This window comes from Anomaloglossus baeobatrachus, chromosome 3, assembly GCF_048569485.1.
Source record: "Anomaloglossus baeobatrachus isolate aAnoBae1 chromosome 3, aAnoBae1.hap1, whole genome shotgun sequence".
Taxonomy (NCBI): Eukaryota; Metazoa; Chordata; class Amphibia; order Anura; family Aromobatidae; genus Anomaloglossus; species Anomaloglossus baeobatrachus.
The window spans coordinates 650590252-650615973 of NC_134355.1; the positions used below are offsets into that span (position 1 = coordinate 650590252).

At 47.2% G+C, this 25722-nt stretch overlaps 1 protein-coding gene across 1 annotated transcript in view; it reads left to right on the forward strand.

Annotated features, from left to right (window-relative positions):
* Positions 1–25722, forward strand: part of GCFC2 (GC-rich sequence DNA-binding factor 2) — a 121029-nt gene that overhangs the window by 89701 nt on the left and 5606 nt on the right. The window contains exons 12-15 of the mRNA XM_075341163.1: positions 7272–7422; positions 8678–8784; positions 18980–19056; positions 22332–22398. Coding sequence (XP_075197278.1) covers positions 7272–7422; positions 8678–8784; positions 18980–19056; positions 22332–22398 — 402 coding nt within the window. The remainder of the gene's footprint in view (positions 1–7271; positions 7423–8677; positions 8785–18979; positions 19057–22331; positions 22399–25722) is intronic.

The following is a 25722-nucleotide window of genomic DNA, read 5'->3' on the forward strand; positions in this document are numbered from 1 at the left end:
CATCAGCATTTTCGTCCTACGCCATGAACGCCGTCCTGGACTCCGCTAGCCGTACGGCCGTGGCATCCGCTAACTCCGTGGCTGTCCGCAGGGCCATGTGGCTGCGCGAATGGAAAGCAGACTCTGCTTCCAAAAGGTTCTTAACTGGTTTGCCTTTTTCTGGCGAACGTTTATTTGGCGACCGGCTGGATGAGATTATTAAGGAATCCTCGGGAAAGGACTCCTCCTTACCACAGTCCAAACCTAAGAGACCTCAGCAGAGAAAAATCCAATCGAGGTTTCGGTCCTTTCGTCCCTCCGCCAAGCCCCAAGCCTCTTCGTCCAACCGGCCGGAGAAAGGCCAGAGGAACTCCTATGCGTGGCGGTCCAAGTCACGCCCCCAAAAGTCCGCAGGAGGCACTGCCTCCAAGACGGCCTCCTCATGACTCTCTGCCTCACCTACCCACATCCTCGGTCGGTGGCAGGCTCTCCCGCGTTGGCGACGCCTGGTGGCCACACGTTCAAGACCGTTGGGTGAGAGACATTCTGTCTCATGGTTACAGGATAGAGTTCAGCTCTCGTCCTGCGGCTCGTTTCTTCAGGACCTCCCCACCCCCTGCACAGGCCGACGCACTTTTTCAGGCATTGGACGCTCTGAAGATGGAAGGAGTTGTGATTCCCGTTCCCCTTCAGGAACGTGGTCGCGGATTTTACTTCAACTTGTTCGTGGTGCCAAAAAAGGACAGGTCATTCCGTCCCGTTCTGGACCTCAAGCTGCTCAACAGACATGTGAGAACCAGACGGTTTCGGATGGAATTTCTCCGCTCAGTCATCGCTTCGATGTCACAAGGAGACTTCCTAGCATCGATCGACATCAAGGATGCTTATCTCCATGTGCCGATCGCACCCGAACATCAACGTTTCCTGCGGTTCGCCATCGGGGACGAACACCTCCGGTTCGTCGCATTGCCCTTCGGCCTGGCGACAGCCCCACGGGTTTTCACCAAAGTCATGGCATCCGTCGTGGCGGTCCTGCACTCTCAGGGCCACTCGGTGATCCCCTACTTGGACGATCTCCTAGTCAGGGCCCCTTCTCGGGTGGCGTGTCAACGAAGTCTTACCGTCACTCTGGCGACTCTCCAGCAGTTCGGGTGGATCGTCAATTTCCCGAAATCCAAGTTGACGCCGACCCAATCATTGACTTACCTCGGGATGGAGTTTCATACCCAGCAAGCGTTAGTCAAGCTACCGCGCGACAAACAGCTTTCTCTGCAGGCGGGGGTGCAATCACTTCTTCGGAGTCAGTCACACCCCTTAAGGCGCCTTATGCACTTCCTGGGGAAGATGGTGGCAGCTATGAAGGCAGTGCCGTTCGCGCAATTCCATTTACGGCCACTCCAATAGGAAATTCTTCGCAAATGGGACAAGAGTTCGGCTTCCCTCGACAAGAACATCTCTCTCTCCCTTGCAACCAAAACATCACTTCAGTGGTGGCTCCTACCCACATCTCTGTCTCGGGGAAAATCCTTCCTACCCCCAACCTGGGCCGTGGTCACCACGGACGCGAGCCTGTCAGGTTGGGGAGCGGTTTTTCTCCACCACAGGGCTCAAGGAACCTGGACTCCAATAGAATCTAATGCCAAAAGGAAAACAAAGGATAGTATCGGACCCTTAAAATATAATAACAAGTTAGTTATAGAGGACAAACAAAAGACTGAGATATTAAATAGGCATTTCTCATCTGTATTCACCAAGGAACTGACTGTACCAGGGATCATTCAACAAGTGAAAAATCAAAGTCCACCACCCGATATAATTAATTTAACACAAGATGAAGTACGCCTACGTCTGAGTAAATTAAACATTGACAAATCCCCAGGGCCAGATGGCATTCATCCACGAATATTGAGGGAATTGAGCTCCGTAATCGACAGACCGCTGTATCTCATCTTTTTAGACTCACTTGTAACAGGGTTGGTGCCTCAGGATTGGAGGATTGCTGATGTGGTACCGATATTTAAGAAAGGTAAGAGGGTAGATCCAGGCAACTACCGTCCAGTAAGCCTGACATCAGTAGTATGCAAAGTTTTTGAGGGCATTTTAAGGGATGACATGCAAAAATATATTGCAGAAAATAATATGATAACTGACAAACAGCATGGATTCATGAAAGATAAGTCGTGTCTAACCAACCTGTTGGGGTTCTATGAGGGGGTAAGTGCAAACCTGGATATTGGTAATGCAGCTGATGTGATTTATTTGGACTTTGCAAAGGCATTTGATACTGTACCACATAATAGCCTTATACTAAAGCTCCAGAAGCAAGGACTAGGGGACACAATATGCAACTGGGTAAGGAATTGGCTAAAAGATAGGAAACAAAGAGTAGTCATAAATGGTACATTCTCTAAATGGGCTATAGTCAGCAGTGGGGTGCCGCAGGGATCTGTGCTTGGACCGATTCTTTTTACTCTCTTTATTAATGACCTTGTGGATGGGATTGATAGTACAGTGTCAGTCTTTGCCGATGACACCAAACTATGTAGGATATTAAAAACTGACCTGGATAGTCCAATATTACAAAAAGATCTGGATAAGATGTCAGAATGGGCAGATACTTGGCAAATGAGATTTAATGTTGATAAATGTAAAGTAATGCACCTAGGACGGAGTAATCCTATAGCTGCGTATACATTAAATGGAAGTAAACTCGGGACTACAGAACAGGAGAAGGACTTGGGTATTCTCATTACAAATAAGCTGAGCAGCAGCACTCAATGTCAAGCAGCAGCTGCTAAAGCAAACAAGATTTTAGGGTGTATAAAAAGAGAGATTAGATCCCGTGATCCCAACGTATTGTTACCCCTCTATAAATCACTTGTAAGGCGACATCTGGAATACGGGATCCAGTTTTGGGCTCCACATTTTAAAAAGGACATTCAGAAGTTAGAGTCAGTTCAAAGGCGGGCAACTAGACTACTACAAGGAATGGAGGCCTCCCATATGATGGCAGGTTGAAAAAGTTAGATATGTTTAGCTTAGAAAAAAGACGTCTCAGAGGAGATCTCATTTATATGTATAAATACATGTGTGGTCAATATAAAGGACTGGCACATGACTTATTTCTTCCGAAAACAATACTAAGGACCAGGGGGCACTCACTGCGAGTGGAAGAAAAGCGATTCCGACACCTAAATAGGAAAGGGTTCTTTACAGTTAGAGCAGTCAGACTGTGGAATGCCCTACCACAAGAGGTAGTAATGGCAGATACTATAACAGCTTTTAAAAAAGGGCTGGATGATTTCCTCACTACACAAAACATTGTTGGTTATAAATAACTTGGTGACTAAATGTAGAACTGGTGGAGGAAGGTTGAACTAGATGGACCTAGGTCTTTTTTCAACCTAAGTAACTATGTAACTAAGAATCGTCCCTTCAGATCAATATCCTGGAGATAAGGGCAGTATATCTAGCCCTATTGGCTTTCCATCGGTGGCTGGAGGGCAGGCAGATCCGAATCCAGTCGGACAACGCCACTGCCGTCGCCTACATCAACCACCAAGGCGGCACTCGCAGTCGACAAGCCTTCCAGGAAGTCCGGCGGATTCTGCAGTGGGTGGAAGTCACAGGCTCTACCATCTCCGCAGTTCACATCCCGGGCGTAGAAAACTGGGAAGCAGATTTTCTCAGTCGTCAGGGCATGGACGCGGGGGAATGGTCTCTTCACCCAGACGTGTTTCGAGAGATGTCGCTGCTGGGGAACGCCGGACGTCGATCTCATGGCGTCACGACACAACAACAAGGTCCCGGCCTTCATGGCGCGGTCTCAGGATCACAAAGCTCTGGCAGCGGACGCTTTGGTCCAGGATTGGTCGCAGTTTCGACTGCCATATGTGTTTCCCCCTCTGGCAATGCTGCCCAGGGTACTACGCAAGATCCGGTCCGACTGCCGTCGCACCATTCTCGTCGCTCCAGACTGGCCGAGGCGGTCGTGGTTCCCGGATCTGTGGCATCTCACGGTGGGTCAACCGTGGGCACTTCCAGACCGCCCAGACTTGCTGTCACAAGGGCCGTTTTTCCATCTGAATTCTGTGGCCCTCAACCTGACTGTGTGGCCATTGAGTCCTGGCTCCTAGCGTCTTCAGGGTTATCTCAGGATGTCATTGCCACCATGAGACAAGCCAGGAAGCCAACGTCCGCCAAGATCTATTACAGGTCTTGGCAAATCTTCTTATCCTGGTGCTCTGATAACGGTTTTCCTCCATGACCGTTTGCCTTACCAACATTCCTTTCATTCCTACAATCTGGAATGGACAAGGGGTTGTCCCTCGGCTCTCTCAAGGGCCAAGTATCGGCGCTCTCCGTGTTTTTTCAAAAGCATCTAGCTAGGCTTCCGCAGGTCCGCACGTTCCTGCAGGGGGTTTGCCACATGGTCCCACCTTACAAACGTCCGTTGGAACCTTGGGATCTTAACAGGGTCCTGACGGCTCTTCAAAAGCCGCCTTTTGAGCCGCTGCGGGATGTCTCTCTTTCCCGTCTTTCGCAGAAGGTGGCCTTCCTGGTGGCAGTCACATCACTTCGGAGAGTGTCTGAGCTTGCAGCGCTGTCATGCAAAGCCCCCTTCCTGGTTTTTCACCAGGATAAGGTGGTTCTGCGTCCTGTCCCGGAATTTCTCCCTAAGGTGGTATCCCCTTTTCATCTAAATCAGGATATCTCCTTGCCTTCCTTTTGCCCTAATCCAATTCACCAGTGTGAAAAGGATTTGCACTCTTTGGATCTAGTGAGAGCACTCCGGTTCTACGTGTCTCGCACGGCGCCCCTGCGCCGTTCAGATGCGCTCTTTGTTTTTGTCGCTGGCCAGCGTAAGGGCTCTCAGGCCTCCAAGTCAACCTTGGCTCGGTGGATCAAGGAACCGATTCTCGAGGCCTACCGTTCTTCTGGGCTTCCGCTCCCTTCAGGGCTGAAAGCCCATTCTACCAGAGCCGTAGGTGCGTCCTGGGCATTGCGGCACCGGGCGACGGCTCAGCAGGTGTGTCAGGCAGCTACGTGGTCTAGTCTGCACACTTTCACGAAACACTATCAAGTGCATACCTATGCTTCGGCAGACGCCAGTCTAGGTAGGCGAGTCCTTCAGGCGGCGGTTGCCCACCTGTAAGAGGGGGCCGTTTTCGGCTCTTTTTATTGAGGTATTCTTTTACCCACCCAGGGACTGCTCTTGGACGTCCCAATTGTCTGGGTCTCCCAATGGAGCGACAAAGAAAAAGGGAATTTTGTTTACTTACCGTAAATTCCTTTTCTTCTAGCTCCTATTGGGAGACCCAGCACCCGCCCCTGTGCCCTTCGGGCTGGTTGTTCTTTTGTGTACACATGTTGTTGATGTTGAATTGTTCTTTTGGTTCATGGTTTCAGTTCTCCGAACATCCTTCGGATTGAATTTACCTAGACCAATTTATAAGTCCTTCCTGCTTTTGCACCAAAACTGAGGAGCCCGTGGTCCACGGGAGGGTGTATAGGCAGAGGGGAGGGGTTACACTTTTTTAAAAGTGTAATACTTTGTGTGGCCTCCGGAGGCAGAAACTATACACCCAATTGTCTGGGTCTCCCAATAGGAGCTAGAAGAAAAGGAATTTACGGTAAGTAAACAAAATTCCCTTTATTTATATAATGTGTGTGTGTGTGTGTGTGTGTATATATATATATATATATATATATATATATATATATATATATATATATATATATATATATATATATATATATATATATATATATATATATATTATATATATATATATATATATATATATATATATATATATATTATATATATATATATATATATAATCTCTATCTATCATACATACATACACACGCACACATATATACACACACACACACACACATGTATATATATATTTATATATATATGTTTATATATATGTGTATACGTGTGTGTGTATATATATATATATATATAATATATATATGTATATCTCTATTATTTTCTTTTTTTTCTTTTTCTTTTTTTTTATGGAGCAAAAAAAGAGGGGGTGATTCTAACTTATGGTTTTTGGTTTTTTTTGGGGGGGGGGGGGGCTGGCTCATGTTTCAAAGTTCAAAGCTGTTTTTATTATGCATCACTCTTTTTTTAATAGTCTCCTTGGGGGGCTATAACCTGCAATTGTCTGGTTGCTTGTGCCACAGTATTGCTGTATGTAGCAGAAATCGGCCTCCTTTGAAGCCCTGCCATAGGCAGGATTCAGAGAAGGACGTCTTCAGCACACCCCGCTGCTGTCATAGCACCCTACCGGTGCCTCGCGATCACATTACGGGCGCACTGATGGGAGGTTAAAATGGTGCGTCCCTATGCTGACGCATGTTGCATCCCGCTGTCAAATTTTAATAGTGGGATTTAACAAGTTGTGGTTGGAGCTCAGTTCCACCTGCAATTGTTAGCCATTACTTGCCGGGTATGGGGCAAGCTCACCCTGTGAGCTCGATCCATACACTCACTTCTGATGTGCACCATACATGTACAGTGAATGTAGGGAAGGGATTGAAGGAGAATTGTAGGCAAAAGCTATATAGTGTTATTCCTATTGCTGGGCCTCAGGGGAAGGCAAGACATAGAAATTGAGACAACAGCAGATATATTGTCCTGCTCCGCCCCTGAGGATCTGCACAGGACATAACAGCATATCGGTGGAGTGATCTTTTTAAAGGGAATCTGTCTGCACACGTGGGCATGCAGGTCTTTGGAAGCGAACTCCATCAACCTCTTTTATATCTTTTAGCTGTTGCTTCACTGAGGGGAAATTAGAGTTCACAATATGCATTACATTGCCTTTACAATATGAGGTTCTGAGTGCTCTGGGTGTGACCGAGCACTTTCCAAACGGCTCTCAGCAGCGTCCTCCTTCGCTTGATTGATGGCTCACGGTCTGTGTGACCTCAGGCACCATACAAGAAATTTAGACAGCGAGCTATCAATCAAGCTAAGAAACCTGGTGCTGGGAGCGGGTCGGGAAGTGCTCGGTCACACCAAGAGCATTCAGAACCTCATTTGCATATTGGTGTAAACTCTTACTACCTGGAAATGCAGCAAGAAATAGCAGATATAAAGGTGTCGGTGGATTTAGCTTTTAAGACCTGCATGCCCATGTGTGCAGTTGAGAGAGGAGTGGTATCAACCTTACTGACAGGTTCCCTTTAAGTAGCAACATCACGTGTTTCGTGAATTTGCTTATGTGTATTTTCCCTCCTGGGGCTGATCTTTGTATGTCTTGGTCTAGGACATAACGCAGCTGGAGCAGATGTCATGGTATCGTGACCTGGATGATTTCTGCTTCAGCAAAGATGAGCATGAAAATAAGATGGAGGACGACCCGGATCATAAAGTCCTGACTGCTGTCATTGAGAAAACCGTGATTCCCAAAGTTTCAGGTGAGAGAATGCTGCAGAGCTGTATCACAAGTCTCAGTTTCAGAGCGTTAGCAAAAATTGAGATTGTATCTGTCAACAGGTTTTCCTGTAACAATGAGCAGAATAGTGAGTGCAGCTCTGGAGTATAATACAGGGTGTAACTCAGGGTCAGTACAGGATAAGTAATGTAATGTATGTACACAGTGACTGCACCAGCAGAATAGTGAGTGAAGCTCTGGAGTATAATGCAGGAGGTAACTCAGAATCAGTTTATGATTAGTAATGTAATGTATGTACACAGGGTCTGCACCAGCAGAATAGTGAGTGCAGCTCTGGAGTATAATACAGGAGGTAACTCAGGATCAGTACAGGATAAGTAATGTAATGTATATACACAGTGACTGCACCAGCAGAATAGTGAGTGCAGCTCTGGAGTATAATACAGGATGTAACTCAGGATCAGTACAGGATAAGTAATGTAATGTATATACAGTGACTGCACCAGCAGAATAGTGAGTGCAGCTCTGGAGTATAATGCAGGAGGTAACTCAGAATCAGTTTATGATTAGTAATGTAATGTATGTACACAGGGTCTGCACCAGCAGAATAGTGAGTGCAGCTCTGGAGTATAATACAGGAGGTAACTCAGGATCAGTACAGGATAAGTAATGTAATGTATATACAGTGACTGCACCAGCAGAATAGTGAGTGCAGCTCTGGAGTATAATGCAGGAGGTAACTCAGAAGCAGTATATGATTAGTAATGTAATGTATGTACACAGTGACTGCACCAGCAGAATAGTGAGTGCAGCTCTGGAGTATAATACAGGAGGTAACTCAGGATCAGTACAGGACAAGTAATGTAATGTATGTACACAGTGACTGCACCAGCAGAATAGTGAGTGCAGCTTTGGAGTATAATACAGGATGTAACTCAGGATCAGTACAGGATAAGTAATATATGTACACAGTGACTGCACCAGCAGAATAGTGAGTGCAGCTCTGGAGTATAATACAGGATATAACTCAGGATCAGTACAGGATAAGTAATATATGTACACAGTGATTACACCAGCAGAATAGTGAGTGCAGCTCTGGAGTATAATACAGGAGGTAACTCAGAATCCGCATAGGATTAGTAATGTAATGTATTTACACAGTGACTCCACCAGCAGAATAGTGAGTGCAGCTCTGAAGTATAATTCAGGATGTAACCTGGAATAGGTATGTGATATACAGTATTCAGGCTCTGTGTAATTGATTTATATTTTTTCAGCACTTGTTGATCATGTGTGGGATCCTATGTCCTCTGCTCAGACTGGCAGGCTGGTGCATTTCTGTAAAGCCCATGTCCTTGGAGATGAGAAAAGTAAACCTGTGCAGGTGAGCTGATGGGCATAGATCAGTGTAATCCCTGCATTGTAGATGGGAAGCAGCAGCCTAGATAGGATCATTCTGGGTGCACAGATCCTTCTATTAATGCACCTATATGGGTTGCCACTTCATCTTCACTTTATAAGAGGCATTGAAGACCTGATTTTGCAGCACTTACAAATATACAGGGCCTTGAAAAAGTATTCATACTATGTTATCTTTTCCACATTTTTTTAACATTACATCCATAAACTTGAATGTATTTTATTGGGTTTGTATCAGAAACTCTAGAAATTTGGCCTCTGGGGAAGACCGGCAAGAACAGACATTTTTTTTTATTGCAAAACATAAGTCATGTTTGCAGTTTGCAAAAAGCCATCTAGGTCACACAGCGATCATGTGGAGAAGGTGCTCCAGTCAGATGTGTTCTGGTTACAGTTAGGTCCAGAAATATTTGGACAGTGACACAATTTTCGCGAGTTGGGCTCTGCATGCCACCACATTGGATTTGAAATGAAACCTCTACTACAGAATTCAAGTGCAGATTGTAACGTTTAATTTGAAGGTTTGAACAAAAATATCTGATAGAAATTGTAGGAATTGTACACATTTCTTTACAAACACTCCACATTTTAGGAGGTCAAAAGTAATTGGACAAATAAACCAAACCCAAACAAAATATTTTTATTTTCAATATTTTGTTGCGAATCCTTTGGAGGCAATCACTGCCTTAAGTCTGGAACCCATGGACATCACCAAACGCTGGGTTTCCTCCTTCTTAATGCTTTGCCAGGCCTTTACAGCCGCAGCCTTCAGGTCTTGCTTGTTTGTGGGTCTTTCCGTCTTAAGTCTGGATTTGAGCAAGTGAAATGCATGCTCAATTGGGTTAAGATCTGGTGATTGACTTGGCCATTGCAGAATGTTCCACTTTTTTGCACTCATGAACTCCTGGGTAGCTTTGGCTGTATGCTTGGGGTCATTGTCCATCTGTACTATGAAGCGCCGTCCGATCAACTTTGCGGCATTTGGCTGAATCTGGGCTGAAAGTATATCCCGGTACACTTCAGAATTCATCCGGCTACTCTTGTCTGCTGTTATGTCATCAATAAACACAAGTGACCCAGTGCCATTGAAAGCCATGCATGCCCATGCCATCACGTTGCCTCCACCATGTTTTACAGAGGATGTGGTGTGCCTTGGATCATGTGCCGTTCCCTTTCTTCTCCAAACTTTTTTCTTCCCATCATTCTGGTACAGGTTGATCTTTGTCTCATCTGTCCATAGAATACTTTTCCAGAACTGAGCTGGCTTCATGAGGTGTTTTTCAGCAAATTTAACTCTGGCCTGTCTATTTTTGTAATTGATGAATGGTTTGCATCTAGATGTGAACCCTTTGTATTTACTTTCATGGAGTCTTCTCTTTACTGTTGACTTAGAGACAGATACACCTACTTCACTGAGAGTGTTCTGGACTTCAGTTGATGTTGTGAACGGGTTCTTCTTCACCAAAGAAAGTATGCGGCGATCATCCACCACTGTTGTCATCCGTGGACGCCCAGGCCTTTTTGAGTTCCCAAGCTCACCAGTCAATTCCTTTTTTCTCAGAATGTACCCGACTGTTGATTTTGCTACTCCAAGCATGTCTGCTATCTCTCTGATGGATTTTTTCTTTTTTTTCAGCCTCAGGATGTTCTGCTTCACCTCAATTGAGAGTTCCTTAGACCGCATGTTGTCTGGTCACCGCAACAGCTTCCAAATGCAAAACCACACACCTGTAATCAACCCCAGACCTTTTAAGTACTTCATTGATTACAGGTTAACGAGGGAGACGCCTTCAGAGTTAATTGCAGCCCTTAGAGTCCCTTGTCCAATTATTTTTGGTCCCTTGAAAAAGAGGAGGCTATGCATTACAGAGCTATGATTCCTAAACCCGTTCTCCGATTTGGATGTGAAAAGTCTCATATTGCAGCTGGGAGTGTGCACTTTCAGCCCATATTATATATATAATTGTATTTCTGAACATGTTTTTGTAAACAGCTAAAATAACAAAACTTGTGTCACTGTCCAAATATTTCTGGACCTAACTGTATGTGTGGCAAAAAATTATTACTGGTCATCACCTGAGAACACCCTTCCCACAGTCACACATGGTGGTGGCAGCATCCTATTGTGTGGAGGCTTTTCTTCAGCAGGGACAGGGAAGCTGCGCAGTCCTGGAGGAAAATCTGTTCGAGGCTGCAAAAGACTTGACAGTGAGGGGTAGGTTCACCTTCCAGCAGGTCAACGACCCTAAACATCCTGCCAGAGCTACAATGGAGAGTTTAGATCACCACATAGTCATGTGTGTGAATGGCCCAAAATCCAGACCTAAATCCTATTCAGAATCTGTGACAAGATATGAAAATTACTGATCACAGACGTCTCCATCCAATCTCTCAGAGCGAGTGCGAGTGTACGATGAAGAAAGGGCGAAAATGTCACCTATAGATGTGCAAAACTGGTAGAGACATCACCCAAAAGACTTACAGACACTAGGGGGGGCTGAATACAAATGCACTTTACAATTATCAGATTTATATTTTTAAAATATATTTAGACAGCCGTGTATAATTTCCTTTACATTTCACAAATACTTGTACTTTGCTGGAAAAAAAACATTATTGGTAAGTAATTTTGATTTTTCCCTTCCCCCATGACAATACCACCAAAGCAGTGGTGCGGTCATGGGCTCTGGAAAAAAATCCATTACAAAGTTACTTAGGTTGAAAAAAGCTCTAGGTCCATCTAGTTCAACCTTCCTCCACCAGTTCTACATTTGGTCACTAAGTCATTTATAACAAACAATGTTGTGTACTGAGGAAATCATCCAGCCCTGATATAAAAGCTGTTATAGTATCTGCCATTACTACCTCTTGTGGTCGGCATTCCACAGTCTGACTGCTCTAACTGTAAAGAACCCTTTCCTATTTAGCTGTCGGAATCGCTTTTCCTCCACTCGCAGTGAGTGCCCCCTGGTCCTTAGTATTGTCTTTGGAAGGAATAAGTCATGAGCCAGTCCTTTATATTGACCACACATGTATTTATACATATAAATGAGATCTCCTCTGAGACGTCTTTTTTACTAAGCTAAATATATCTGTCTTTCAACCTGTCATCATATGGAGGCCTCCATTCCTTGTAGTAGTCTAGTTGCCCGCCTTTAAACTTCTGAATGTCCTTTTTAAAATGTGGAGCCCAAAACTGGATCCCATATTCCAGATGTGGCCTTACAAGTGATTTATAGAGGGGTAACAATACGTTGGGATCCCGGGATCTAATCTCTCTTTTTATACACCCTAGAATCTTGTTTGCTTTAGCAGCTGCTGCCTGACATTGAGTGCTGCTGCTCAGCTTATTTGTAATGAGAATACCCAAGTCCTTCTCCTGTTCTGTAGTCCCAAGTTTACTTCCATTTAATGTATACGCAGCTATAGGATTACTCCGTCCTAGGTGCATTACTTTACATTTATCAACATTAAATCTCATTTGCCAAGTATCTGCCCATTCTGACATCTTATCCAGATCTTTTTGTAATATTGTACTATCAAGGTCAGTTTATAATATCCTACATAGTTTGGTGTCATCAGCAAAGACTGACACTTTACTATCAATCCCATCCACAAGGTCATTAATAAAGAGATTGAAAGAAGGGAATTTTGTTACTTACCGTAAATTCCTTTTCTTCTAGCTCTTATTGGGAGACCCAGACGATTGGGGTATAGCTACTGCCCTCCGGAGGCCACACAAAGCACTACACTAAAAAGTGCAAGGCCCCTCCCCTTCTGGCTATACCCCCCCCGTGGTATCACGGGTTCTCCAGTTTTAGTGCCAAAGCAAGAAGGAGGAAGCCAATAACTGGTTTAAACAAATTAACTCCGAGTAACGTCGGAGAACTGAAAAACCGTTCAACATGAACAACATGTGTACCCGCAAACAACAATAAAATCCCGAAGGACAACAGGGCGGGTGCTGGGTCTCCCAATAAGAGCTAGAAGAAAAGGAATTTACGGTAAGTAACAAAATTCCCTTCTTCTTCAGCGCTCTATTGGGAGACCCAGACGATTGGGACGTCCAAAAGCTGTCCCTGGGTGGGTAAAAAAATACCTCATGTTAGAGCTGCAAAACAGCCCTCCCCTACGGGGATGTCACTGCCGCTTGCAGGACTCTTCTACCTAAGCTGGCATCCGCCGAAGCATAGGTATGCACCTGATAATGTTTGGTGAAAGTGTGCAGACTCGACCAGGTAGCTGCCTGGCACACCTGTTGAGCCGAAGCCTGGTGTCGTAATGCCCAGGACGCACCCACGGCTCTGGTTGAATGGGCTTTCAGCCCTGAAGGAACCGGAAGCCCAGCAGAACGGTAGGCTTCCAGAATTGGTTCTTTGATCCATCGAGCCAGGGTGGCTTTAGAAGCCTACGACCCCTTGCGCTGGCCAGCGACAAGGACAAAAAGTGCATCGGAACGACGGATGGGCGCCGTGCGAGAAATGTAGATTCTGAGTGCTCTCACCAGATCTAGCAAACGTAAGTCCTTCTCATACCGGTGAACCGGATGAGGGCAAAAGGAAGGTAAGGATATATCCTGATTAAGATGAAATGAGGATACTACCTTAGGGAGAAACTCCGGAATGGGGCGCAGCACTACCTTGTCCTGGTGGAACACCAGGAAGGGAGCCTTGGATGATAGAGCTGCTAGCTCAGACACTCTCCGAAGAGACGTGATCGCAACTAGAAAGGCCACTTTCTGTGATAGACGCGACAGGGAAACGTCCTTCAGAGGCTCGAAAGGCGGCTTCTGGAGAGCAACTAGTACCCTGTTCAGATCCCATGGATCTAACGGCCGCTTGTACGGGGGTACAATATGACAGACCCCCTGTAGGAACGTGCGCACCTTAGAAAGACGTGCTAGACGCTTCTGAAAAAACACGGATAGCGCCGAGACTTGCCCTTTAAGGGAGCTGAGCGACAAGCCCTTTTCTAAGCCTGATTGCAGGAAGGAAAGAAAAGTGGGCAATGCAAATGGCCAGGGAGACACTCCCTGAGCAGAGCACCAGGATAAGAAAATCTTCCACGTTCTGTGGTAGATCTTAGCAGAAGTTGACTTCCTAGCTTGTCTCATTGTGGCTACAACCCCTTGGGATAAACCTGCGGACGCTAGGATCCAGGACTCAATGGCCACACAGTCAGGTTCAGGGCCGCAGAATTCTGATGGAAAAACGGCCCTTGGGACAGTAAGTCTGGTCTGTCCGGAAGTGACCACGGTTGACCGACCGTGAGATGCCATAGATCCGGATACCACGATCTCCTCGGCCAGTCTGGGGCGACGAGAATGACGCGGCTGCAATCGGATCTGATCTTGCGTAACACTCTGGGCAAGAGTGCCAGAGGCGGGAATACGTATGGGAGCTGGAACTGCGACCAATCTTGAACCAAAGCGTCTGCCGCCAGAGCTCTTTGATCGCGCGACCTCGCCATGAATGCCGGAACCTTGTTGTTGTGCCGGGACGCCATTAGGTCGACGTCCGGCACTCCCCAGCGGCGACAGATTTCCTGAAACACGTCCGGGTGAAGGGACCATTCCCCTGCGTCCATGCCCTGGCGACTGAGGAAGTCTGCTTCCCAGTTTTCTACGCCTGGAATGTGAACCGCGGATATGGTGGATGCTGTGTCCTCCACCCACATTAGAATGCGCCGGACTTCTTGGAAGGCTTGCCGACTGCGCGTCCCTCCTTGGTGGTTGATGTATGCCACCGCTGTGGAGTTGTCCGACTGGATTCGGATCTGCTTCCCTTCCAGCCACTGTTGGAAGGCTAGTAGGGCAAGATACACTGCCCTGATTTCCAGAACATTGATCTGAAGGGTGGACTCCTGCGGAGTCCACGTCCCCTGAGCCCTGTGGTGGAGAAACACTGCTCCCCACCCTGACAGACTCGCATCTGTCGTGACCACTGCCCAGGATGGGGGCAGGAAGGATCTTCCCTGAGACAATGAGGTGGGAAGGAGCCACCATTGTAGAGAGTCCTTGGCCGTCTGGGAAAGAGAGACTTTCCTGTCCAGGGACGTTGACTTCCCGTCCCATTGGCGGAGAATGTCCGATTGAAGTGGGCGCAGATGAAACTGCGCAAAGGGAACTGCTTCTATGGCCGCCACCATCTTCCCGAGGAAGTGCATGAGGCGCCGTAAGGGGTGCGACTGGCCCTGAAGGAGAGATTGCACCCCTGTCTGTAGGGACCGCTGCTTGTTCAGTGGAAGCTTCACTCTCGCTGCTCGAGTATGGAACTCCATGCCAAGGTACGTTAGTGACTGTGTCGGTGACAGATTTGACTTTGGAAAGTTGATGATCCATCCGAAAGTCTGTAGAGTCTCCAGCGTAGCATGTAGACTGAGTTGGCATGCCTCTTGAGAGGGTGCCTTGACAAGTAGATCGTCTAGGTAAGGGATCACCGAGTGTCCCTGTGAGTGCAAGACTGCTACCACCGCCGCCATGACCTTGGTGAAGACCCGGGGGGCTGTCGCCAGACCGAATGGCAGAGCTACGAACTGAAGATGGTCGTTTCCTATCACAAAACGTAGAAAACGTTGATGTTCTGTAGCAATGGGCACGTGGAGATAAGCATCTTTGATGTCTATTGATGCAAGGAAGTCTCCTTGCGACATTGAGGCAATGACAGAACGGAGGGTTTCCATCCGGAACCGTCTGGCGTGCACATGTTTGTTGAGTAGTTTTAGGTCCAGAACAGGACGGAAGGAGCCGTCCTTTTTTGGAACCACAAAGAGATTGGAGTAAAACCCTCGCCCTTGTTCCTGAGGCGGTACAGGAACCACCACTCCTTCCGCTCTTAGGGAGTCCACCGCCTGCAGCAGGGCATCTGCTCGGTCTGGATGTGGGGAGGTTCTGAAGAACCGAGCTGGAGGACGAGAACTGAACTCGATTCTGTACCCGCGAGACAAAATGTCTGTCACCCACCGGTCTTTGACCTGTGACATCCAAATGTCGTAAAAGCGGGAGAGCCTGCCCCCGACCGGAGATGCGGAGGGGGGAGGCTGGGAGTCATGAGGTAGCCGCTTTGGAAGCGGTTCCTCCATTTGCTTTCTTGGGGCGTGCTTGCGCCCGCCAGGAGTCTGAGATTCTTTGCGTCCTCTGAGTCCCTTTGGACGAGGAGAATTGTGTCTTGCCCGAACCTCGAAAGGACTGAAACTTCTGCTGCCACTTTTTCTGCTGAGGTTTGCTTGGTCTGGGCTGGGGTAAAGAAGAGTCTTTACCCTTGGACTGTTTAATGATGTCAGCCAATGGCTCGCCAAACAGTCTATCTCTAGATAATGGCAAGCTGGTTAAACATTTTTTGGAACCAGCATCTGCTTTCCAGTCCTTTAACCACAAGGCTCTGCGCAAAACTACCGAATTGGCGGACGCCATTGAGGTGCGGCTGGTAGATTCTAGGACTGCATTGATAGCGTAAGACGCAAACGCAGACATCTGCGAGGTAAGGGACGCCACTTGCGGCACCGCTGGATGTATGATAGCATCCACTTTTGCTAAACCAGCTGAAATAGCTTGGAGCGCCCATACGGCTGCGAATGCTGGAGCAAACGACGCGCCTATAGCTTCATAGACAGATTTTAACCAAAGGTCCATCTGTCTGTCATTGGCATCTTTAAGTGAAGCGCCATCCTCCACTGCAACTATGGATCTAGCTGCAAGTTTGGAAATCGGGGGGTCCACCTTTGGACACTGGGTCCAGCGCTTGACCACATCAGGGGGGAAAGGATAACGTGTATCCCTAGAACGTTTAGAGAAACGCCTTTCTGGATGAGCGTCGTGTTTCTGGATTGACTCTCTGAAGTCAGAGTGATCTAACAAAGCACTCAATTTACGCTTGGGATAGAGGAAACGAAACTTCTCCTGCTCTGCAGCTGCCTCTTCTGCTGAAGGGGCTGGGGGAGAAATATCTAACAGTCTATTGATGGCTGAGATAAGATCGTTTACCATGGCGTCCCCATCAGGGGTATCCAGATTGAGAGGGGTTCCAGGAGTAGACTCCTGATCACTCTCTTCAGAAACATCACAGGGAGACTGATTGCGCTGAGACCCTGAGCAGTGTGATGACGTTGAGGGTCTTTCCCAGCGAGCTCGCTTAGGGTGGCTGGGGCTATCATCTGAGTCATAATACTCAGCCTGTGAAGCCGGGGACCCCCTTGCAGTCTGGATTAGTTCCAACTGAGGGGGATTAGAGGACAGAGACCTCGCCGTGTCCATAGACTGAGCCCCAGGCATGGATTGCAAAGTTTCAAGGATTTTTGTCATAGTCACAGACATTCTATCAGCAAAAACTGCAAAGTCTGTCCCTGTCACCGGGGCAGGACTTACAAGCGTCTCAGCCTGGGTCACTACCTGTCCGGACTCCGGCTGGCGAAGCAGCACCGGATCTGAGCATTGCACACAATGGGGGTCATTGGAGCCTGCTGGTAGAGCAGCCCCACATGCAGCACACGCAGTGTACACAGCCCTAGCCTTGGCAGCCTTGCGTTTTGTGGATGACATGTTGCTGCCTCCTCAGAGAGATCTGGGGTATCCAGCCAGGAAGCGACCTCACAGTGCAATAAATATATCTATATATATATATGGTACACAGTACACTAATAAACACTGAGGCACTAGAGGGGCCAGCACTGAAATGCCGCTTACCGCCCGCTTAAGAGCGGGTGTGTAGTCTCCAAAAGCCCCCTAGTCCAGGTCTCCCAGAGCCTTGCGTCCTTCCTCCAGCCAGACTGCATGTAATGGCTGCCGGCGTCCTGGGAGAGGGGGAGGGCGGGCCCTGGGCGTTCCTGACTAAGAGCGGGAAGCCTGCTTCCCTCTGTGCCTAGTGAGAGGGCTGGAGCATGTAAATCAGGCTCCAGCCCTCGTCGCTGCTTGCGAACAGCGTCTCTCCCCTACCCTGATTGACAGGGTGGGGGCGGGAACGAAGCGGAGCTAGGCCGCAAAAGCCGGGGACTAAAGTTATAAACGCCGCCGCCGTAAAAGCGCGGTCGGCGTGTCCCCGGCGCACCACAAGTCACAGCAGCGCCGCCCGGTCTAGTGGGGGTCGGCGCTGCGTTCCCACAACACAAAAAGTCCCCCAGTAAACTGCAGGAACACCAACTCAAGTATACGGTCCCCGGCGCACTACAACACCCAGCCAGCCCGGAGTGTGTCTGTGCCTGCCGGGGACACAGAGTACCTGTATGATGCAGGGCCATGTCCCTGATTGTACTCCTGCTCCGTATCCATCAGGTGCAATGGGTCTGTGGATGGAGCCCGGCGTCAGAGCTTAGAGGCCGGCAGGATCCCACTTCCACAGAGCCCAGCAAGGGGATGTGGAAGGAAAACAGCATGTGGGGCTCCAGCCTCTGTACCAGCAATAGGTACCTCAACCTTACAACACCATCCACGGGTGAGAAGGGAGCATGCTGGGGGCCCTATATGGGCCCACTTTTCTTCCATCCGAAATAGTCAGCAGCTACTGCTGACTAAAATCTGTGGAGCTATGCGTGGATGTCTGACCTCCTTCGCACAAAGCTTGAAAACTGGAGAACCCGTGATACCACGGGGGGGGTATAGCCAGAAGGGGAGGGGCCTTGCACTTTTTAGTGTAGTGCTTTGTGTGGCCTCCGGAGGGCAGTAGCTATACCCCAATCGTCTGGGTCTCCCAATAGAGCGCTGAAGAAAGAATCGGTCCTAGCAGAGATCCCTGCGGTCCCCACTGCTGACTATAGCCCATTTAGAGAATGTACCATTTATGACTACTCTTTGTGTCCTATCTTTTAGCCAGTTCCTTACCCATTTGCATATAGTTTCCCCTAGTCATTGCTTCTGGAGCTTTAGTATAAGGCTATTATGTGGTACAGTATCAAATGCCTTTGCAAAGTCCAAATAAATCCCCTCAGCTGCATTACCAGTATCCAGGTTTGCACTTACCTCCTCATAGAACCCAAACAGGTTGGTTAGACACGACTTATCTTTCATTACCGGTAAGTCATTTTGATTTTTCCCTTCCCCCATGACCGCACCACTGCTGTGGTGGTGCTGTCATGGGCTCTGGAAAAAACCCATTACCGGTAAGTAATATTGATATTTTTTATTTATTTTTTTTATTGTGGTGGATTATTGTAGTTCTCCTTTTTTTTAGGAACTTGTGTGTTGTCTGGTTTCAAGATTAAAGAAAGTTATAGAAGATGATGTATTTATTCCCCTCTACGCCAAGAGGTACGACCCGATAACTTTCTATGAAAACATCAATTGAGCGGGTCTTCCTGGGGTACGATATTGAGGACTTCTCCTGATTACATCAGTGGGGGCTCAGGCCCGTTTGGTAGTGATCGTGTCCGGTATTACGGCTCACGCTGCTTCTCATGTCTGGCCATGTGATTGGGAATGAGCTGTAATATCAGGTATGCGCAGAAGTCCAGAGCTGGGCCTGGTGACCACCAAGCAGGACACGACACTTGCCAAAGTGCTGCAACCCCATGATTCAGCTACACGTTTCAGACGCACCACAGCATTCTTAGTACAAGCCTGGACAAGGATGCTGGAGTGCATCAGAAACTCTTCGCTATTGCCACCTGTTCAGTAGTTTTTTGTATGATGGCTTGTTTTGTAGTTTTCACTAGAGTTGAGCGAGTACCTACTCGCTATACTCATTACGAGCATTGTCTAATACTCGCGTAATTGTTCCGAATAGCATGTGCAACGCAAGTCAATGGGGCATACTCGCAATGTGACAAGTAACCTGAATTCCGTACTATTTGTCACTCGCGTGAATAGTGCGGCATTCAAGTTACTCGTTACTTTGCGAGTTTTTTTTCCCCATTGACTTGCATGGCACACGCTATTCAGATCAAATACGCAAGTAGTAGACGGTACTCGTTATGAGCATAGCTGTCAAGGGAGAAATTTGGGTAAGACTGCTAATGGAGTCTTTGTTCAGGGCACCAGAGGCACAGGGCCAAATTAGGTATCTGCGCAGATATGATGAGACTCAATAATCAATGAACACAGGACATGTTCTCTGATTTAAGCTCAGGCTTGCGTCTGCACTCGTGTATTCCATAGATCAGAGATTAGTATTACATTTCAACCTTCAGACATGTACAAAAGTATCAATCTGTCTTTTCTCACACATTAAAATGGTACAGGTAGGTGTGTAGGGACATAGAAACCCACATTTCATCCCACAGATGACACATTCCTCCTTTGTGTGAAACTACTGATAAGCATAAATACTTTCTCTGTTCATTGTTTATACATCTGTTCACTTGTCCTTGGTTAACCCTTTCTTGAACATACAGCTTAGAATCATATTATGGCGTCTGTGCAATTGTCATATAGACACACAGATAATTATGCAACTACGTCTATATTTTGATTATTTACATACACAGATAATCTTATTACATTTGAACAAACAATCTATAGCCCAGGCTACCTTCATATAGCAAGTACGAATAGCTACCTACTCACTCAACTCTAGTTTTGACCCCTGTTCATTTGTTTTTTTTTGGGGGGGAGGGGGGGGTTTGTTTTTTTTTCGGCTAGGTGACAAGACATTACATAAAATTATTATGTTTTCTTTCTCGTTTTAGTGTTCCCAGCATAAGCTACATATTTTTATATTAGTTTAGACAGTTCCGCACAAGGCGATACCAATTATGTTAATTTTTCTGTTTTAAATTCACTATTTACTTTATAGGAAAAGGGAGCTCCATACAGTAATGTGCAAAATATTTTAGCCGTAAGACTTTCTAAAATATTTATTTTTACCAATGAACAAAATGCAGTGAATGTACAAAAGCAATATCTGCTGTGACCGCATTTTACCTTCAAAACGGCATCCGTTCTTCTCCGTCACTTGCACACAGATTTTGCAGGTTCTCAGCAGGGATGTTGAGAACTAACCCCAGATCTTCTGTGGATGTTGCTTGTGCGGATCCTTCTGTCTTCATGTAGGTTCAGCAATGTGATCCATAGACATAATGGTTGTCTAAGGCTAAGTTCACACTTCTGTTGTTTTGCATCAGTCACAATCTGTCACCTTGAGGAATTACGGTATCCTGCAAAATGTTTTGCAGTAATCTGTTTTTTCCACATAGACTCCTATTAGCGACGTATTGTGACTGATGGCCTTGCGTTGCATCCGCTGCGTGACGGATCAGTCGTTTAGTGACTGACCGTCAGGTGGGTGCACCGCTGAATAACGTTTTTTTGGATCAGCAAAAATAACCACATTCCGCAGGTTTCCGTCGCCATCCGTCAAAAGCTATAATAGATGTCTATTGTGCTGGCTTCCGCTGTAATCCGTCACACGACGGAATACAGTGCTAATTCCATCATGCTCTACTGAGCATGCCCAGCATGTTTGACACACCCATTGGGCTTGTCCCAAACACAAACTGATCACGACGGATCCATCAAAAAACGGGCACACATCGGATATAACGTACGCCACGGATCATTCCTGTTCCTGTGAAAAGAATCCTGTAAAATAACACATCCGTTGCGTCAGTTGACATCTAAAAAAACGACGGATCTGGCGGAAGCAAAACAACGGAAGGATGAACTTTAGCCTAAGGAAACTGTCATGACTGTAGCTTGACTTTTGAAGGGGTTAAGTCAGGTGGGAGGGGTCAGTTCTGTGGTGCCTCGGTTCAGCACTCACGCCGCTTTATTATAGTGTGGAGTCCTCCAGAACAGCACCAGTGATAGTTCCTTCTCTGCAGCGTGCACAACTAGCTCTTGTGTGTTAGCCCTAATCCGTCCCGCTACCCAGCTCACCTCTCCCTGACTTTTGTTTTCCTTGTACTGTTTGTCTGCCCTGTCTCCCAGACCCCGGTCCCACTCTGTGTCTCGGACCCCTCCCCCTCTTTGGTACTTACTTGCTCTCCCGGCCTCTGACCTTGGTAACGTTTCCTGACCACGGTTCTGCTTCCCCTTTTTAGCTTCTAACGTGACCTCTTGGCTCCTGACCCTCGTGTTTTCATCTGTTCGCAGCTTGCTTACTCCCTTGTTCAGACATGACTTCCTGGTTAAGACGTAGGCTTGCTGACTACCCCTTCACTGGTGCGTGTGCCCCCTTGTGGGCTTTAGTCTAACTGCTCCTTGGAGTTCTATCTCCATTCTGCTTCTGTGCCCCCTGGTGGAAGCGTAACAGAAACTTAGTGCAGTGGAGTCCTGGAAGTGATGATCCGGCCCCCACAGAGCCCTGATCTCCCGTCATCCAGTCTGTCTGGGATCTCCTGGAAAAAAAGAATTTGCACATCTGACATCCACAGAAGATCTGTGCTTCTCCAAGATGCTTGGATCAACCTCCCTGCCGAGTTACTTCAAATACTGTGTCTCTAGAAGACGAGATGAAGGCAAAGGCTGGAAAGCATACAATTGTGATAAACCACTCAGCAGTGAAAAGTAACAATCTAGACCTAGATTAGGTGTTATGATATGAGCTGTGACCATAGACTGAGCAGCGGTGACTTTTGTTATTACAGGTTATTGGAGGACCGGAATTCTCCACATTACAGATTTCAGGAAAGACAATTTTGGTCGGCTGTAAAAGTAAGTTACTGTGTTATAGTCTCTGCGTGATATATGCAGAGTGTATATCAAAAGCTATGGACGTCTTATAACATTGAAAAAAAAATATTTCTACAGGTTAGTGGCCTCCTGTAGTTAAAAATGCATGAAATGTGAGGCTGCAATCTTCATTCCTTCATTCATTTTAGACCTCTTATATGCAGTTTGCAAGTTGGTCCACAATCTGGAAAAAACATCTGAAACTTGAGAGTGGCTCTCTCAGTAATATAGGCTGGATGTGAGCTCTGTGTGTCTCTCCCAGTAATATAGGCTGGATGTGAGCTCTGTGTGTCTCTCCCAGTAATATAGGCTGGATGTGAGGTCTGTGTGTCTCCCAGTAATATAGGCTGGATGTGAGGTCTGTGTGTCTCCCAGTAACATAAGCTGGATGTGAGGGCTGTGTGTCTCTCCCAGTAATATAGGCTGGATGTGGGGTCTGTGTGTCTCTCCCAGTAATATAGGCTGGATGTGAGGGCTGTGTGTCTCTCCCAGTAATATAGGCTGGATGTGAGGTCTGTGTGTCTCACAGTAATATAGGCTGGATATGAGGGCTGTGTGTCTCTCCTAGTAATATAGGCTGGATGTGAGGTCTGTGTGTCTCTCCTAGTAATATAGGCTGGTTGTGAGGTCTGTGTGTCTCCCAGTAATATAGGCTGGATGTGAGGGCTGTGTGTCTCTCCCAGTAACATAGGCTGGATGTGAGGGCTGTGTGTCTCTCCTAGTAATATAGGCTGGATGTGAGGGCTGTGTGTCTCCCAGTAATATAGGCTGGATGTGAGGTCTGTGTGTCTCTCCCAGTAACATAGGCTGAATGTGAGGTCTGTGTGTCTCTCCCAGTAATATAGGGTCTGTGTGTCTCTCCCAGTAATATAGGCTGGATGTGAGGGCTGTGTGTCTCTCCCAGTAATATAGGCTGGATGTGAGGTCTGTGCGTCTCTCCCAGTAATATAGGCTGAATGTGAGGGCTGTGTGTCTCTCCCAGTAATATAGGCTGGATGTGAGGTCTGTGTGTCTCCCAGTAATATAGGCTGGATGTGAGGGCTGTGTGTCTCTCCCAGTAATATAGGCTGGATGTGAGGTCTGTGTGTCTCTCCTAGTAATATAGGCTGGATGTGAGGTCTGTGTGTCTCCCAGTAATATAGGCTGGATGTGAGGTCTGTGTGTCTCTCCCAGTAACATAGGCTAGATGTGAGGTCTGTGTGTCTCTCCCAGTAACATAGGCTGGATGTGAGGGCTGTGTGTCTCTCCTAGTAATATAGGCTGGATGTGAGGTCTGTGTGTCTCTCCCAGTAACATAGGCTGGATGTGAGGGCTGTGTGTCTCTCCCAGTAATATAGGCTGGATGTGGGGTCTGTGTGTCTCTCCCAGTAATATAGGCTGGATGTGAGGGCTGTGTGTCTCTCCCAGTAATGTAGGCTGGATGTGAGGTCTGTGTGTCTCTCCCAGTAACATAGGCTGAATGTGAGGTCTGTGTGTCTCCCAGTAATATAGGCTGGATGTGAGGTCTGGGTGTCTCTCCCAGTAATATAGGCTGGATGTGAGATCTGTGTGTCTCTCCCTGTAATATAGGCTGGATGTGAGGTCTGTGTGTCTCAACAAAAAAATGAAAAATGCAAACCTATTTGGTATTGCTGTTTCCGTAAAAGTCCAACCTGTAAAAATATAACAATTGAAATGCCAGTATTCACTTTTGCCTTTTCTGACATTGCACTGCACACCCTCCCACAAAAAAAAAATTCCGTAACAAAGACACAAGGTGTTGTGTATCTTTAAAATGGTGCTGTCACGTGGTCCTTCTCCGATATCACACAATCAACAGGGAAGGACATGAGTGAACAATCCAAAGAACCTTTATTCCAAGCAAATCAGAAGGTCCATAAACTAATCCACCACACAGAGGGTAAAATTGTCCAGTATTGGGATAAATGTCCTGGGGAAGAGTTGCAGTCCTTTTCCAAGCAAATCGGGCTCTCTGGGGTGCTGCCTGTAGCCACAGCTTCTCCCCCAGAGGATGAATCTTCCTGCTTATCTTGTCCTCAAACAGACAGAATAATCCCCCAGGTAAGCAGAGTGTTTGGGTAGATTCCAGGCCCCCCTCGCCCACACCTATTGAGAGTAGCACTGTAGGGGGTTATTAACCTGCAGACAGGACAAATAATTCATAGAATGGGCAGAGCACAACGCCTAAAATACAAACTTACACAAAATGATACACAACCCACAATGTCACACCATCACAGGTGCCAATAAAACCAACTCTCCACCTAAGATCTGATCCCTTACACAGCTCCATTGACAGAAAAAGGTAAAGCTTTTGAGTGTTGGAAAATGGAGACCACAAACAAAACTTTAGTAGAGATATTAATAAGGGACGAGGGAATACGCTTCTTCTAGAATCTAGCGCTTTGTTTATTTTGTAATTGGAAGCAAATGAAAAATGGGAAATAAAAGTGTTTTCAGTAAATGCTTTCATAAAATGCCAATTCTGGGGCCTTGTTTTTTAGAACTGTGTTTTGTGATTTCAACTAAAAATGTAAGCGGAAATTGATAACTGAGTGTTAGGGCTAAGCCACACGGCGAGAAAATCGGTGCGAGTGGAGTGCGATAAAACATCGCATTCCCCTCGGACCAATTCTAGCCTGTGTGTCAGCACCCATGGGCGATTATTTTCTCAGCCCTAATCGGACTGAGAAAACAATCGCAGCATGCTGCGATTGTAAGCTGAGTCTCTTTCTCTCGCACCCATTCAAGTGAATGGGGCGAGAGAAAAATCGCACTGCACTCGCGGTACATCGGTGTACTGCTAGTGCAGTGCGAGAATGGCAATACCCGGCTACACAGGAGAGAGGGAGAGAAATCCCTCCCTCCTCTCCTGAGTGCCGGCCCGCCCCCCGCAGCTGAGGTCTGCTCGCACGAACGGACCTCAGTTGCAAGGACACAGGCATGACACTCGGCTCTGCTGTACTGCCAGCACGAGCCGAGTCTCATGCAAGTGGATCCCAGTAGTGCCCGTGTGGCCCCAGCCTTACTGACACTCTCACTCCAGGGCCAGGGGTACTCGCAACCGGGCCAGACTAGTCCAGGGATGTCAGCGGTGGCGGTGCTCTGCTCCGTGACCCTGGCGGTGTCTTTTGAAATGATAAAGGAGAGATGATGGTGGGAGTTATAGTCAATAGTAAATAAAGCTCGTGACATCACCTGTGGGTTGCGGCTATGGGGCCGCGGCTGCTGGATGGGTCTCCCGGGGCTGGTGTTGTGGCAGCTGTGGTGTTTCTGGTCCCCACAGGTGGAGCGGGTAACCCCGGG